This window comes from Cnephaeus nilssonii (assembly GCF_951640355.1).
Source record: "Cnephaeus nilssonii genome assembly, chromosome: 11".
Classification (NCBI taxonomy): Eukaryota; Metazoa; Chordata; class Mammalia; order Chiroptera; family Vespertilionidae; genus Cnephaeus; species Cnephaeus nilssonii.
Genome location: NC_137082.1, coordinates 4,046,365 through 4,062,716, shown reverse-complemented (window position 1 = coordinate 4,062,716; position 16,352 = coordinate 4,046,365). Strand labels below are relative to the sequence as shown.

Below are 16,352 nucleotides of genomic sequence, written 5' to 3'. Positions count from 1 at the left end.
CAACGTGTTTCACAGAGTTTATGAGAGCACCCATCTGGCCCTGCAGGGGTTCTATTTGTATGTGGAGGAAGGTTTTTGACTGGAAATTGCATTTGTTGATAGTGGTAGGCCTGTTTTGGTTCTATATTTCTTCCTGAGTGAGCCTCGAGGGCTGGCACGGAACCAGAGGCAGCTACCGCCCTCCGCTTCCTGACATCGGGTTCTCTCATTCACCCGCCTCCCCGATAAGTCTGGCTAAGTTTGATCAAATGGTTTTTTAAAATATCTTTTTATTGATCTCAGAGAGGAAGGGACAGGGAGAGAGAATCATTGATTGGCTGCCTCCTGCACGCCCCCCGCTGGAGATCAAGTCCACAACCCAGGCATGTTCCTCGACCAACGGGGAATTAAACCCTGACTGCTAGTTCATAGGTCAACGCTAACCACTGAGCAATGCCGGTCGGGCAGTTTGATCAATTTTATTGTTCTCAAAGAACCAGCTCTCGGATTCAAATATTTTCTTTGTTGTTTTTCTGTTTGATTTTATTGGTTTCTGCTATGATCCTTATTAGTTTTTCTACTTCCTTGATTTTATTTGCTCTTCCCTGCCTAGTTTATTGAGATGGACTCTGAGGGCACTGATTCGAGTCCTTTCTTCTTTTCTAATAGTGACATTTGGTGCTGTAAATATTTCCCCCAAAACTTATAATAAGTTATATTTTTATTTACTTCAAAATGCTTTCTAATTTCCCCTTTGATTTCTTCTTGAAACTATGGATTATTCAAGTTTTTTTAAAATATATGTTATTGATTTTTTTACAGAGAGAGGAAGAGAGAGGGATAGAGAGTTAGAAACATCAATCAGCTGCCTCTTGCACACCCCCTACTGGGAATGTGCCTGCAACCAAGGTACATGCCCTTGACCGGAATCGAACCTGGGACCCTTGAGTCCGCAGGCTGACGCTCTATCCACTGAGCCAAACTGGTTTCGACAGATTATTCAAGTTTTTTATTTAGTTTCCAAAGAGTTGGGTATTTTTCTAGAGATATTTTTATTGTTGATTTCCAATTCAATTGCACTCAAGCAGAGCACATGCTTAGTGTGACCTGAGTACTTTTAAATGTATTAAGATGTCGTGCAGTCCAGAATATGGTTTCTCTTGCTAAAGGTCACAGTGCACTTTATTTTTTTTTTCTCAATTTTTTTATTAAGGTATTAACAGTGCACTTTAAAGAATGTGTATTTTTCGGTTTGGGGTAGCATCCTATCTAATAAAAGAGTAATATGCAAATAGACTGTACCTCTGCTACACCCATAAGCCATGCCCACCAGCCAATCAGGAGCGAGTATGCAAATTAACCCAACCAAGATGGCTGCGGCCACGGAGCAAGCAGGAGGCTTGGGTTTCCCAGGCAATGGAGGAAGCCAAACTTCCCACACACCCTGGCCAGCCCAGGCCTCCACTCAAGGCTATAAAGTTCCAATTATAGAAGATAAATAAACCCCAGATACCAGGGCCTCCGCTTGGGTCGCTGGGGAGTGTGGCCGGCCTGTAAACCACCACAGGCCCCTCATCCAGGCCGCCCATGCCCCAAGGGAACCCCCACCCTAATCCGGGACACCCTTCAGGGCAAACCAGTTGGCCCCCACCCGTGCACCAGGCCTCTATACTATCTAATAAAAGAGTAATATGCAAATTGACCATCACTCCAACACACAAGATGGATGCCCCCCTGTGGACACAAGATGGCCACCACAAGATGGCCAGCAGGGGAGGGTAGTTGGGATGGACCGGGTCTGCAAGGGAGGGCAGTTGTGGGCAATCAGGCCAGCAGGGGAGGGTAGTTGGGGGGGACCAGGCCTGCAGGGGAGGGCAGTTAGGGGCGACCAGGCCTGCAAGGGAGGGCAGTTAGGGGCAAACAGGCTGACAGGGGAGCAGTTAGGCATCAATCAGGCTGGCAGGGGAGTGGTTAGGGGTTAATCAGGCTGGCAGGCAGAAGCGGTTGGGGCAATCAGGAAGGCAGGCAGGTGAGCAGTTGTGAACCAGCAGTCCTGGATTGTGAGAGGGATGTCCGACTGCCTGTTTAGGCCTGATCCCAGTAGGATCGGGCCTAAACGGGCAGTCAGACATCCCTGAAGGGGTCTCAGATTGGAGAGGGTGCAGGCTGGGCTGAGGGACACACACCGTCCCCCCGTGCATGAATTTCATGCACCGGGCCTCTAGTGTTTTTATAAATGTTAGTCAAATCCAATTGCTTGAGAATGGTGTTCACACCCACTTCATCCTCACATGTCTACCTTCCAATTTCGCCCGCTGCTTGGAGGTTTCAACATGTGACTAGTCTATTTCCTGTCTCTGACCTGTCAGTTTCTGCTTCATGTATTTGAACCGCTTAATAGGGTCATAAGCATTTAGGATTGTCCTGCCCTCCTGACGTCGTACCCTTATCGCTGTGAGAGACCTGTCTTTGTTCCTGGTATGGCTCTTTGCTTGTCTGACAGTAGCAGACACTGCAGCTTTCTTCTGATTAGTTTTAGATTGGAATATCATTCTCCTATGTCCTTTCAATCTATTTTTGTCTATTTTTTCTTTATTGATTAAGGTATTACATATGTGTCCTTATCTCCCCATTGCTCCCCCACCACCCCACACTCGTGCCCTTACCCCCCTAATGTCTGTGTCCATTGGTTAGGCTTACCAGTATATGCATTCATATAAGTTCTTTGGTTGATCTCTCCCCTTTCCCCCTATCCTCCCCTGCCTTCCCTCTGAGTTTTGACAGTCTGATTGATGCTTCTCCATCTCTGGATTGAAAGTTTTTATTTTAAAACAATTATTTAATTTCAGAAAACTATAATTCAGGGTTTAAAAATACAGGAAACTAAATTTAGTAAGTTAAATGATTGATTTCTGGCATTACTCTGCCGGTGTATAGTAAGATCACATATATACTTACACAACAGTATTTCTGTACGTATGCGCAAACACACCTTTCTACACGTTCCTTCTCACAGCCTCATCATGACTGTCTTTGTCCCTCAGGGACCCTGCCACCACTGTCTTCCTAGGCTCACCATATTCAGATGGTCCAAGTCCCCTCTTGTGGGAAATCTAGGTGGCTTCATTTCTCACGTTCATAAATGAGGCCGATGGGGCCCCTGAAGGTGTCTTTTATGTGCTCGTCCGTTTGTTTTGGGAGGCAGACTCCTGGAGGTAGGACTTCTGGCCCAAAGCTCGGCCAGCAGGGATTTTTGGGAGCCTTTGGGAGGAGATTGCTGGCCCCCAGTCTGGCCAGAAGGGTGTCCTGGCTGGTTCTCGGCCACCGGCTGTCCAGTGTGCCCTGGGCCACGTGCTGGCCAGGCGCTCGCACCGGTTGGGTAGGTGCACCTCTCCATTCATGAAAACCACTCGTTTTAAGCTACGTGTTTGGAAATGTCCTTTGCTGACTTTGAAGTAGCAAAACCTGGTAACCTCGTGATGCCTTGGGAAGACCTGAAGTGTGTTTGTTGCAGCCCTACTGTGTGCCCAGTATGTTCATGGAGGCTGGATGGTGAGCAGAGGAGGACTTGGCCCGTGCACAGATTTCACGTGGGTGAATTATCAGTTATATCTGGAGATCTCTGGTGAAAGGGTCTTCAGTTAAGGACAAATGAGACTGAAGTTTGTAATAACACACCTGATATATTTGCGTAGGCTTAGGGACTTGATCCAAAGCGGAAACGGTTAGCTACAGTCAGCATAGTTTTGTGGTTAAGCGTATTCTAGTTCTCTGGGAATGGCAGTCCCTTCCCACCATGGGTTAGACCCTTGACATTCACGACAGCTTGGTCCCTTTGAGGTGCCTTTGACTCGCGATGTACCATAGCACGCAGTCAGGACCCGCTGAGACAAGCACGCAGTCAGGACCCGCTGAGACAAGCACGCAGTCAGGACCCGCTGAGACAAGCACGCAGTCAGGACCCGCTGAGACAATCACACAGTCAGGACCCGCTGAGACAATCACACAGTCAGGACCCGCTGAGACAAGCACGCAGTCAGGACCCACTGAGACAATCACACAGTCAGGACCCGCTGAGACAATCACACAGTCAGGACCCGCTGAGACAATCACACAGTCAGGACCCGCTGAGACAAGCACGCAGTCAGGACCCGCTGAGACAAGCACACAGTCAGGACCCGCTGAGACAAGCACGCAGTCAGGACCCGCTGAGACAAGCACGCAGTCAGGACCCGCTGAGACAAGCACACAGCCCTTCAGGGTCTTCATGGCTCCGTAAGCACAGGGCCTGTGCCCACCACAGAGCTGGGACAGCAAGTCAGGCTGGAGCCCTTACTGACATGGTTTTTGGGGTCATTATTTTTCTCTTTTCTCTATAAAATACATAAACTATTTCAGATTAGAAATCCAAGCCTCAGCTGAGTCCAACTTTTTGTCTTACTTCATCCCAACCTTCTGTTAAACCATCATGTTATTAGACTTATTTCTTTGAATTTTCATCTCCCACATGAGGAATTGACTTTCTTTTGGAAGACTCTTTTCTTAAGAAATCGTTTGTCTTCAAACTATTGTGGGAGAGACCAAGCGGGGTGATGGTTTTAGCCCCAGGATTTAAATCTATGCTCCCAGCAACACACCCTAACACCTGAGGTCTGCGTCACCCTTTGTGAGGGCAGGTGGGGCTCTGCTGTTCAGGAGGCTCAGTGAGCTGGACACCCCATTTCCCGGCTGAGTGACCCCCGCCTGTGCTTGCAGCCACACTCCAGTCCTGCTCTGAAGTGAGTCCAGACATTCTGTCCCCCAGGACCCTTTTTAAAAAATATATTTTTATTGATTTCAGAGAGGAAGGGGGAGGGAGAGAGAGAAACATTGATGATGAGGGAGTCATTGATCGGCTGCCTCTTGCACGCCCCCTCCTGGGGATTGAGCCCACAACCCAGGTATGTGCCCTTGACCTGGGAATCAAACCTGGGACCCTTCAGTCCACAGGCCAAGGTTCTATCCACTGAGCCAAACTGGCTAGGGCATGTTCCCCAGGATCTTACTCCTGCCCAGATTCCACCCCCTGACTTGACATGTGCAGAACACAGGCTTGCCTCCGCCTCCTGGACCCTGAGCCAGCCCCACCCCATCTCTTCACTCAGCAGCGATCATTAATAACCTACTTTGCCAACACTGTCCTGTGACCTGGAGAGCAGATGACAGTTGAAGTTCAAGTCTCGAGGGAGAGACCGAATAAACTAACAAACAACAGAGAGGCAGATGAGGGCGGAGTTAAGGGGGGTGATAGTGATGGAGTCCCGGCGGACCTGTCTGAGGAGATGGTTCGAGGCTGGCACAGGGCTCAGCAAGAGGCCAGCCCCAGATGATGTGGCAGAGCAGGTCCCTGCGGAGGACGGACATGGGTGTGGACCAGGGGGGATGTTCCAGGAACTGAAAGAGCCACCTGGCCAGAGGGTAGCGGGCAGTGGGGAGGGTTGCCATGGGCAAAGAAACTGTAAGTTATGACCCAAACGTGGACACTTTTGAAAAAAAAAGTGGGTGCTATTAATGATCAGCTGGGGCAACTGGTGTCACCCAGCACTGGCCCTGGAGACTTGGCCATGTGACCGACCCGCCACCATAGAGGTGGGAGATGGCCGTCCCCGTTGCCGTCCCTGTCACCCGCTGTTCCCCTGGAAGTCACCACAAGCTGACAGTGCCCCTCGCTCTGTCCACACCCCTTCCCCAGGCAGGTGGGGGCTGCAGGGACATGCCCACACTCCCTAACACTGTCTCTGCTGCCCCCTCCCCGGCTCCCCCAGGAACTCTGCCGAGGAAATGCAAGAAGGAGCTGCTGGCCGTGAGACTGAGGAACCGGCCCAGCAAGCAGGAGCTGGAGGACCGGAACATTTTCCCCCGGAGGACGGACGAGGAGCGGCAGGAAATCCGGCAGCAGATAGAGATGAAGCTCTCCAAGTAAGTACGCCAGGGGCCAGAGCCGAGGCTGGCCGCAGCCGAGCCCCGCGAGTCTCCCCTCTCCTCAGGCGCCTCCATGGGCTCTGAGCGCAGCGCCTCCGTGGGTTGCTGGGCTCGCCACTCCCCACACTTGGCCCTTGTCGTGGGGCTGGTCCTTTGCAGTCACGTGCTCAGCAGCATCCTTGGCCTCTGCACATGTCCTCCTGCGGGAGTGGCGTCACAGCGTGCTGCCCCGCTCACCGGGCTTTGCTGTGTTGCTCCTCGAAGTAGCGGTCCTGGTTCCATCTCTGCCAGTTAGGGTTAGGGTTGGGGTTTGGGTTAGGGTTAGGGTTGGGGTTAGGGTTAGGGTTAGGGTTAGGGTTAGGGTTGGGTTTGGGGTTAGGGTTAGGGTTGGGGTTAGGGTTAGGGTTAGGGTTAGGGTTGGGTTTGGGGTTAGGGTTAGGGTTAGGGTTGGGGTTAGGGTTAGGGTTAAGGTTAGGGTTTGGTTTGAGATTAGGGTTAGGGTTGGGGTTAGTGTTAGGGTTAGGGTTAGGGTTGGGTTTGGGGTTAGGGTTAGGGTTAGGGTTAGGAATAAGGTTAGGGTTAGGGTTGGGGTTAGGGTTAGAGTTAGGGTTAGGTTCAGGGTCCTGATGAGGTTCTGGATTGGGGCTAGGGCTAGGGCTAGGGCTAGGGTCAGGGTCCTGGTCAGAGCCTGGATTAGGGTTAGGGTTAGGTTTAGGGTTAGGTTAGTTTTAGGGTCAGGACTAGGTTCAGAGTCTTTCCAGTTTCTGCCGCCCAGCCTCGTGATGCTCACTGTCTCAGCGCAATGAGCCCGGCTCACTGATGCAGGTGCAGCCACACAAGTTTCACTTGGTCATTTCTCATTTTTTGTGAGATCAACCGTTTTTCAGTGTGTATCAGCTCTTTGGTTTCTTCTTCTTTTCCAGTCTACTCCTTCGGTGTTCTTCATTGCTACCTTGTAGGATTGCTGTGGAAGTGCTGGCTCTATCCCTGCGTCAGTTCTCTAATTACGTAGTCCTCCCTGTGAGAGACTTGCATTTTTGTTTTGTTTGCTTCCCTTGGATGTGCAGCATTTGGTACTTTTAAGGTCACAGGTCACCAATCAGATACTTTAGGTGCCGCCAGACTTTTGCTTCGAGGGGCCAGGTCGCGACGGTGTGGCTGTGTGGGCCCGTGTTTCCTGTACCTACACAGTCTGTTCTCGTCGCACTGCCGCGGCTCTGGGCGCTGGGTCAGCGGGCGGCATGGACTGAATATAATGCATAATTGTGCCAACAAAACTTTATTTACAAACACAGGCCCACAAAGTTTGCTGGCCTCTGTTATGGTGTATGGCTCACCCTGTCTTTGCCATGTTTCAAAAACCCTTTGCTACTCAGAGGTGAAAAACATATTTATTTACGAGATTATTTTTGCAGAGCCCACTGCACAATGATTTTTATTTCATTGAGGAGCCACATTCTCCTTCAAAGTAGAATATTAAGTGAATTAATTTAAGGAAAGATCGTGAGACCCCGTGATCGCACCTTTGATTCAGATACAGGACGAGGTTGGCCGTGCTGAGTGGAGAGGCGGGACCTCGCCTGCCGTGGTGCAGAGGGTAGCCGGGCGCCAGGAAGCCGTGTGGGGAGCCTCAGTGTCCTCCGTTGCCCAGAGACTGTAATTTTACACCTGGAACTAGAATGTGGTAGTAGCTCCTTGGATGTTTGTCGTCGTGTTCAAAACGGAAAAGCACCCTCCGAATTGGACACGGAGGGAGCAGCCAGTGAGAAGTCGCTGGGAGGTCAGACAGCCCGGCCGGCCCAGTTGGTTTCCCTGCAGAAAGGGTTTAATCGGTTCCCTTTGTCTTTGTTTTGCCTCCTTCCTGAGGTTCTCCTGCCAGCATTTGCTGACGAAGTCAGCCTCTGGTTGCCATGGCAACATGCCATTCCCTCCATGTCCTGAAGGGCAGTTGGTATTTTTGTTTTTTCCAGGTCCTTAAAATTTGATTTCTTTGAGTGCTCCTGGGGCTTTTCTGGTTGAAGTGGTCACAGTGTTCCCCCACCCCCACCGACACCCTCTGTGCCGGACCTGGGCACCCAAGTACACTCAGTCCCCTTGGGAGGAGTGAGGCTCTGTGATGAGCCCCACCCCCTCGGCAGGGTCCCGCTCCTTCAGTGCCTGTGTAAGTGATGGGCGAAGCTGGGGACCCCAGCTCCCACGCCCCGCACAGTAGGCGTGCCCTGGAACTCAGCACAGAGGCGCACACACCACTGACTAGTAAGAGGCGTCTGCGGTCAGGGTGCCGACATAGTTTTAAGGGCTGACCCTATGCACAAGGGTTGCTTACTTTCCCTCCTTTAATTGAATCCTTACAGGAACCCGGTAAAGTAGGTGTTATTGTCATCGCCATCTTACAGAGAAGAAAACGAAGTCTTATTGTTTTTTCTTTATAAATTAAAAAATGTTTTTCAATTACAATTGACATCACTGTTCCATTAGCTTCAGATGTGTAGACATTTACATCCCTTACCAGGTGTCCCTGAGAAGCCTAGCACACCTGGCACCACTACACAGTGACTACAAAGTTGTCGGCTGTACCCCGTGTGCTGTACTTCATATCCCCGTGACTGCTCTGCAACCAGCAGTCTCAATTCCTTCACCTTTTCAGCCCGTCCCCCAGCCCCCTCCCATTGGCGGTCATCAGTCTATTCTCTGCATCTGTGAGTCTGTTTCTATTTTGTTTGTTGATTTTGTTCATTAGAGTCCACAGGAGTGAAATCATATGGTATTTGCCTTCCTCTGTCTGACTTACTTCATGGAGCAGAATGCATCTAAATGTCTATGTTTTCATGGCCGAGTGATATTCCATTGCACGTTGCACCACTTCTTCACCCACTTGCGTGCTGATGGCTGCCCCCACATGTTGGCTGCTGTGAATAACATAGCAGTGCAAGTGTCTTTTCAAGTTAGTGTTTTGGATTTCTTTGAATAAGTACCCCAAAGTGGGATTGCTGGGTCATATGAGAGTTCTGTTTTTAATTTGTTGAGGCGCCTCCATACTGGGTGAAAACTAAGTGTTACTGAGAGGCTAAGGGACTTGCCCGTGGTCCCACAGCCAGGTGCATTTTCCTTGTGTTGATTTATTTCTTTGGGGTGCACTCAGACCTGCAGCAGCATGCTCGCCTCTGGGTGCAAAGTGCATCGTGCCTCTGTTAGGGTGGGTGGCAGGACATGAGGCCACTGCCCTGACACGGAGCCGTGGGAGGCGCCCTGACACGGAGCCGTGGGAGGCAGAGAAGACACCGAAGACTCCTGGCTGAGCACAGGCTTGGGAAAGGCCTGTGAGGTGTGCGGACACCGTCTTCCAGGCTCCCTCCAGGTTGAAGTGGTGGCCGTGACGGCACCTTCCCCCCGGCGGCCCTTGGGAAGGTTCCAGGCAGTCCCTGTAAGGCACGTAAAGGCGTGTTCCTGGCAGGAGGGCTCCGGGGCGCTGCTGCTGTGGTCCCGGCCCGGCCACTCCTGGGCTGGTTGTCACCTGTGTGTGTGTGTGTGGGGGGGGGGGGGGGGCGGGGAGGCGCATGCGTGCCGCAGGCCTCATGAGGATGAAAGGAGCTCACTGGCCGAGCAGCTCCTGGGCAGGCAGCAGCTGGCAGGCCAGGTCACGGTGTTCTCCTGTTGTTGATGATATGATTGTGGTTATTCCTGCCTGAGTGCTGCTGGAACCTTCTATTACCTCTCCCGGGGGGGGGGGGGGGAGGTCCTCCTCTCTGGGGACCTGTGGCCTTGTGAGGAGCCGATCCACGCTCAGTGTGTCCTTCAGGAGGGGCACTTAGCATGTGAACACAGCGCTGGGTGACCCTGGAGCCCATGCCTTTGAACATTCTGTTCTACAGCTGAACAGGCTGTCGACACGGCCTCATGCAAGCGCAGGTCCCCGGGAGGGTACTGTGGACGGGGAGAGTACTGTGGGTGGGGAGAGTAGTGTGGGCGGGGAGGGTACTGTGGGCGGGGAGAGTACTGTGGGGGGAGGGTACTGTGGGTGGGCAGAGTACTGTGAGCAGGGAGAGTACTGTGGGAGGGGAGAGTACTGTGGAGGGGAGGGTACTGTGGGCGGGGAGAGTACTGTGGAGGGGAGGGTACTGTGGGCGGGGAGAGTACTGTGGGCGGGGAGAGTACTGTGAGCAGGGAGAGTACTGTGGGAGGGGAGAGTACTGTGGAGGGGAGGGTACTGTGGGCAGGGAGAGTACTGTGGAGGGGAGGGTACTGTGGGAGGGGAGAGTACTGTGGGCGGGGAGAGTACTGTGGGCGGGGAGAGTACTGTGGAGGGGAGGGTACTGTGGGCGGGGAGAGTACTGTGGGCGGGGAGAGTACTGTGGGCGGGGAGGGTACTGTGGGCGGGGAGAGTACTGTGGGCGGGGAGGGTACTGTGGGAGGGGAGAGTACTGTGGGCGGGGAGAGTACTGTGGAGGGGAGGGTACTGTGGGCGGGGAGGGTACTGTGGGCGGGGAGAGTACTGTGGGCGGGGAGAGTACTGTGAGCAGGGAGAGTACTGTGAGCAGGGAGGGTACTGTGGGCGGGGAGGGTACTGTGAGCAGGGAGGGTACTGTGGGCGGGGAGAGTACTATGAGCAGGGAGGGTACTGTGGGCGGGGAGGGTACTGTGGGCGGGGAGAGTACTGTGGGCGGGGAGAGTACTGTGGGCGGGGAGAGTACTGTGGAGGGGAGGGTACTGTGGGTGGGGAGGGTACTGTGAGCAGGGAGGGTACTGTGGCTGCCCACCTGGCCTGCACCTGCAGGGTCTCCAGGAGGAGCTGCCGCTTGGAAGGGTGGGGAGAAGGGGCCACTTAATTGTGGTGCCCGGACCCCAGAGCATTCGACTTGGTCCCTTCTTTCTACGGGACCTTCGAGAAAAGCTGGGCACGGAGCCGGGGTCTTGGTTCTGTGGACACAGAGTTTTGAAAATACAGAAAACGTTTTATTCTGCGTTTATCAAAAAGAGGTTGAGAGACTTTTAATTGCCAGAAAGGAAGCCACTTGGGAGGTGTGGGCGGGCCATTGTGGGGGATGCAGGCTAATGGTCCCTTGAGAGCTAGCTGCTCATTTCCCTCCTCCCAGCCTGCACTGGCTGGGAACTCAGCTCGTCACCCAAGATGGGGACAGAGGAGCAGGTGTGAGTAGTTGAGCAGAGGTGCAGGGGGCAGCGGGCATGCCTTCTGTGTACCAGCTCCTGCTGAGCGCCCGCGTGTGGTCATGTGCGTGTGCACTTGTGTGTGCGCGCGCATGTATGTCTCCTGGAATACGCTAATGGGCCTGTTTCTCAGACGAGGAGACTGGCTCAGAGCCCCTGCTCACACAGCAGAAACGTGGGGGTAACGGGTCATCTGACCCACGCCGGTTCCCACTTCTGACCATTCATCCAGATCACCAGGGAGCTCTGTGCGAACACAGGCTCCTAGACCCCACTCCAACTCTCCGGGGTAGGGGCTGAAATGTGAGTTTTCTCTCCCACGTGCCCCTGCTACGCCCTCCTAGGACCATTCTCTGAGGCGCTGGGCTCAAAATAAGCTGTGTCTGCATCGTAGCCGCCTGTGAGTATCTTAGCAAAGCAAACTCTGTAATTGCGTTTCCTTTTTTGCTTTGGCCACCAGGCAGCTCAGAGCCAAGTGTGCAGCACCTGTGGGAACTGTGTTGTCTCATTTTGGGTGTGTGCCTGTGTTTGACCTTCTGTTGTATGCCCTTGGCCTCGTTTTCTCAACTCTTTGCTTTATCTTTAGGGAGTATACATGATTTCAAGTCCATTTCTAGATTTTATTACATATATATTGTTCATCCTCACCCAAGGATTTTTTTCCATTGGTTTTTTAGAGAGTGTGGAAGGGAGGATGGGAGGGCGAGAGAGAGAAACTTCAACATGAGAGAGACACATCGATTGGTTGCCTCCCGCATATGCTCCAACCGGGGCCAGGTATCAAATCTGCAACCCAGGTACGTGCTCCTTGACCAGGAATTGAACCTGCAACCCTTTGATGCTCGGGCCCATGATCTAACCACTGAACACACTGGCCAGGGCTAGTTTTATTATACAGATACATCTATTTTATGGTGTCCTTTTTAGCATGTGAGATTTTCCCACACGACCCAATTCACAAGAGCTGTGTATCCATCGCCACGATTGTAGGACGTTTTCCTTACCCACACAGAAGCCGTCACCACTTACCTGTTTCCCACCCTGGAGCAGTGCCAGGTCCTGTGGACATTTTCCCAGTTACTGTCACCAGAGGGGGGCACCACACCTGAGGCCCGTCCCAAACATTACCAAGTGTTAGAGTCACCACCGTCATCTTCATCAGCTTCGTCATTTTCATCACCATCTCCATCTTCTTCCTCAAGCTCTTCGTTATCATCACCCTCTTTGCCTTCATCACCATCTTCACCACATTTTTGTCAACATCTTCATCACCTTCATCTTCCTCCTTATCTCCTTTGTCTTCACTGTCAACATTGTCATCTCCATCTATATCATTATCGTCACCATCTTTGCCGTTCTCGTCCCCTTATCATTGTCATCTTCATCACGATCATTAGTGTCTAGTCCTTGATAGGTTGGTGGGAAGCACTTAGGAAACATGGGCTCTCAGCCCCCGGGACCTCTGGGGCTTCCTCTCTCCGTGGTCCAGGGAGTGAAGGCCACATCCAAGGCCGGGCCAGGGGCCTCCTGCAGACTCCCACCTGGACAGAAAGGGAGACTTGAAAGTGGTGAGCAGCAGAGGGTGGAGCAGGACCAGGCTATCACAGACCCTGCAGGTCCCGCTGGGACCTCAGTCCCCAGTAGTGACCTGGTAGATGGTGAGGTAGGGCCACCCATTGGCTGGCCTGGGTAGGGTCCCACTCTTTGGATTTTGAGCTTCAGGAACAAAGACAATTTGTGTTTAGCAATTGCCTCCTCTTGTGGATGAAGCACATTTTACCCCACTTGCTTCCCAAGCCCTCAGGGCGTCCAGTGAGTGGCTAGCGATTCGGTCTCTCCACTACAAAACCTCGGGGCCCAAGGAGGTCAGGTCTGTTCTGTCCAGATAAACCCTCCCAGACCCTGACTCGACACCACCTGCCCGCTGCTGCTGTGGTGAGAAACATGCCCTCAAATATTGCACAGCCTTCAAGGTCAAGAAGGCCCTGATTGTTAAGGCACTTTCAAGGATTTACTTCAAAACTCGAAGGAACCCGAGGGCCCTGTGCAATGTGGTGGGGAGGGTGGGTCAGGGGCGGGCCCATGGGAGGTATTGGGGAGGGTGGGACGGGGCTGTGTGTGGGCCCGTGGGAGGTTGTGGGGAGGGTGGGACGGGGCTGTGTGTGGGCCCGTGGGAGGTAGTGGGGAGGGTGGGACGGGGCTATGTGTGGGCTCTGTGAGGTTGTGGGGACAGTGACATGACCCCTGTCCTGGAGGAAGACAGGTGAGGCCAGCGCGGTCCTGAATGTGAACTGTGGCTCGTACACCTTCTACTTTTATTTATTTACTAGAGGCCCGGTGCACAAAATTCGTGCATGAGGGGGGCGGGGCTCAGCTAAGCCTGCGTCCTTTCACAGTACAGGAGCCCTCAGGAGATGTCCGACTACATTTTTAAAAAATTACCATGTACTTAATTTTCTTACTAACTCCTCCTTTTAAACTCCCCTCACTCTCACATTCTGTTTCTTCTTTTTATTTAACTATTTTCCTGGCCTCGCCCCATTTTAGCATCCTCCTCTTTCCTGCTTTCTTTCCCTCCCTCCCTTTGAACCCCCCGCGGCCCCTCTCCCTCCCTCCCTCCTCCCTTCTCTCCCTTCATTCCCCGTGTCTGTCTCCTTCTTACTCCTCCCACCCTCCTTTTTACATTTCCCTTGTGAGCCTGAACCCTGCCTCCCTCCCTCCTTCCCTATTATTACACCCCCTCCCCCCACCCCCCACCATGTTCACTGGTTTCTCTTTTAAACCTTTCCTCTCTAGGATCTGCTTCCAGCCCACCTGAACGCACTTTGATATTAAAGCTTCCGTTCGGGGGGCGTTAATCCCCAGCCCAGGGCCCAGCCCCGGCCAGGCCTTCGCCACCCCCCTTCCCCGGCCTCCCCACCACCGTCCTCCTCCCATTCCCTGCCCAGGACATCCCAACTTCTAGTCAACAAAGTACAGTTAACGGGCCACCAACCTAACCCTGGCCAGTGTCTTTGGGGTCCAGCCCTCGAGGACGAAAGCAGTACCCTCCTAGTGTCCAACCCCACCCCAGCTAGGCTGTGCCTCCCCTCCCAGCACAGGGTGCCCAGCCCATCGAGGGTGGCCGAGGCCCGTGCAGCCTGGGTGCTGCTGCCGCGAAGCAGGAGCGCCTCTGCCTGGAAGGCCTCAGACCATCCACCCCTCCGTCCCAGGACCTGTGGGCGCCTCCACGCCAACAGCCCGCGCTGGGGGCCACTGCCCTCCTCCCGAGTCTGGATGGGGATCCCCGCTCCACGCTGCCTGCATCCCGCCCCTCGCCGGGCACACCTGTTCTGCCCCTCTGTGGTCGCCACCCCCTCCCACGTGCAGCCCCACGTTTCCTTCCCTTTTTCATTCCTGCATCTTTTTCTTGTTCCATTTCTGTATTTCTGTTTCTCCTCTTGGCCTGTCTGCCTGCAGGCCTGCCTTCCTCTCCCTCTCCTTTCTTATCCCCTCCTATTGTATCCTATCCTACCTACCCCGGGCCTTGCAGCTGCCTGAGCAGGGGGCGGGGACGCAGCCTGCGGATAGGTCGTTACGTGATAGTGTCCCAACTTATTTGCATATTATCCTGTTATTAGATAGATTTTTGTTAATCCTCACCCAAGGATTTTTTTTCCATTGGTCTTTAGAGAGTGGAAGGGAGGGAGAGAGACAGAGAGAGAGAAACATCAATGTGTGAGAGACGCATTGATTGGTTGCCTCCCTGCATATGCCCTGACCAGGACCAGAGATCGAACCTGCAACCGAGGTATGTGCCCTTGACTGGAATCAAACTCGGGACCCTTCAGTCCACGGGCTGATGCTCTAACCATTGAGCACCGGCTAGGGCACCTTCTGCCTTTCGGTGTAGGTAGCTAAGCAACAGGAAACGGCTCCTGAATGGGAAAGGTTTGACAAAACCTAAGCCTTGGAGCACATAAGCACAAGCCTTGGCGCTGGCGCAGCACTGAGGGTGTCCAGGAGGGAGAGTGCGGGTGGGCTGTGGCCCCTGCAGGGCAGGCTCGGCTCCCTTGTTTGGTGATGTGGAACACGCCGAGTCCTTTGAGTCACCCCTGGGTCAGCTGCTGTTGCTTTTCCTCAGGTGCTTGGGAATCTGTCCAGGAAGGTACAGTATGTTTTGTAAGAAAATGCAAGACCACATCCATCTCCCGTCAGTGTCCATAAACATGACTCCTGACCCGGGGAGCAGGTGGCCTGCTGGGTTTGAGGTCGCCCGGCGGAAGCGAGGACTGAGTGAGCCCCGAGGAGTCACCTGGCCTGCCTGAGCTTGGCTGTTGCAGGGACTGACTGTACCGGCCTGCCTTACCCGGACAGGGCTCATGCTGTGTGAGCGGCAGTCGTAGCAATGCTAGTGCAACGACAGTTCGCTAACATTTGCTAACTCACGTTCCATGCCAGGGACTGTGCTGCGCCTGCATTCACTCAAGTCTGAGATGTAAATGCTCAGAGAGGGTAGCTAAGAGGTTCCAAGTCACACAGCTGGTAGGTAATGGACTGAGCTTGGACCCAGCTGGCTAGCTGGCTCTGGATGCCAGACCTGGAACCACCCTGCTTCCTGAAATAGTTGTAGACAGTCAGGCCTGGCCTGGTGGTTCCACAGTCCCTGAGGACCCAGGCTCCTTTAGCTTCCTGCTCATGTAGCCTCTATGGTCCAGGATGGCTGCAGGAGCACCAGGTATCACGTTCAAGTCCCAAAAGTGCATACATCCCAGCCAAGACAGCTCTTCAGGAAGGACCCCAGAAGCTACTCAGCACACCTTTACCTGCAGCCCCTGGGTCACAACTTCATCATGTGACCATCTTCGCTGGCAAAGAGGGTCCACTAAAAAGTCAGCTTTCTGATGCTGCTTCGGGAGAATGGCGGTTGGGCTGGAAGCCAGCAGCTCTGCTACGGCAGGAGTGCAGGTCAACTGTGTTGGCTAAGCACATCGAAGGAGCAAGGAAGGAGCGAGCAAACAGGTGCACGCGCGAGCGAGACACATTCCTTGTCGGGTTGCAGCCATCTCCAAAGCAGTGTGATCGAGGCCACACGGGGAATTGTCCTGTGCCCCACACACCTGCTGTCTAGTGCTGGGCCGGGCCGCGTGGCCGTGGTGGCAAGCTGAGGAAGAGGGGGAGAGGGTAACTCTGAGGGTCCTTGATGATGTGGACAGCTAGGCTGTCCCCTCCTCAGGGATGACTTCCGCCACGACATTTCCGCTCAA

General features: G+C 53.5%; 1 protein-coding gene across 1 annotated transcript in view; it reads left to right on the top strand.

Annotated features, from left to right (window-relative positions):
* Window positions 1–16,352, top strand: part of PHACTR3 (phosphatase and actin regulator 3) — a gene marked incomplete at its 5' end in the record, with an annotated part of 160,218 nt that overhangs the window by 126,401 nt on the left and 17,465 nt on the right. The window contains one exon of the mRNA XM_079784633.1: window positions 5,784–5,937. Coding sequence (XP_079640759.1) covers window positions 5,784–5,937 — 154 coding nt within the window. The remainder of the gene's footprint in view (window positions 1–5,783; window positions 5,938–16,352) is intronic.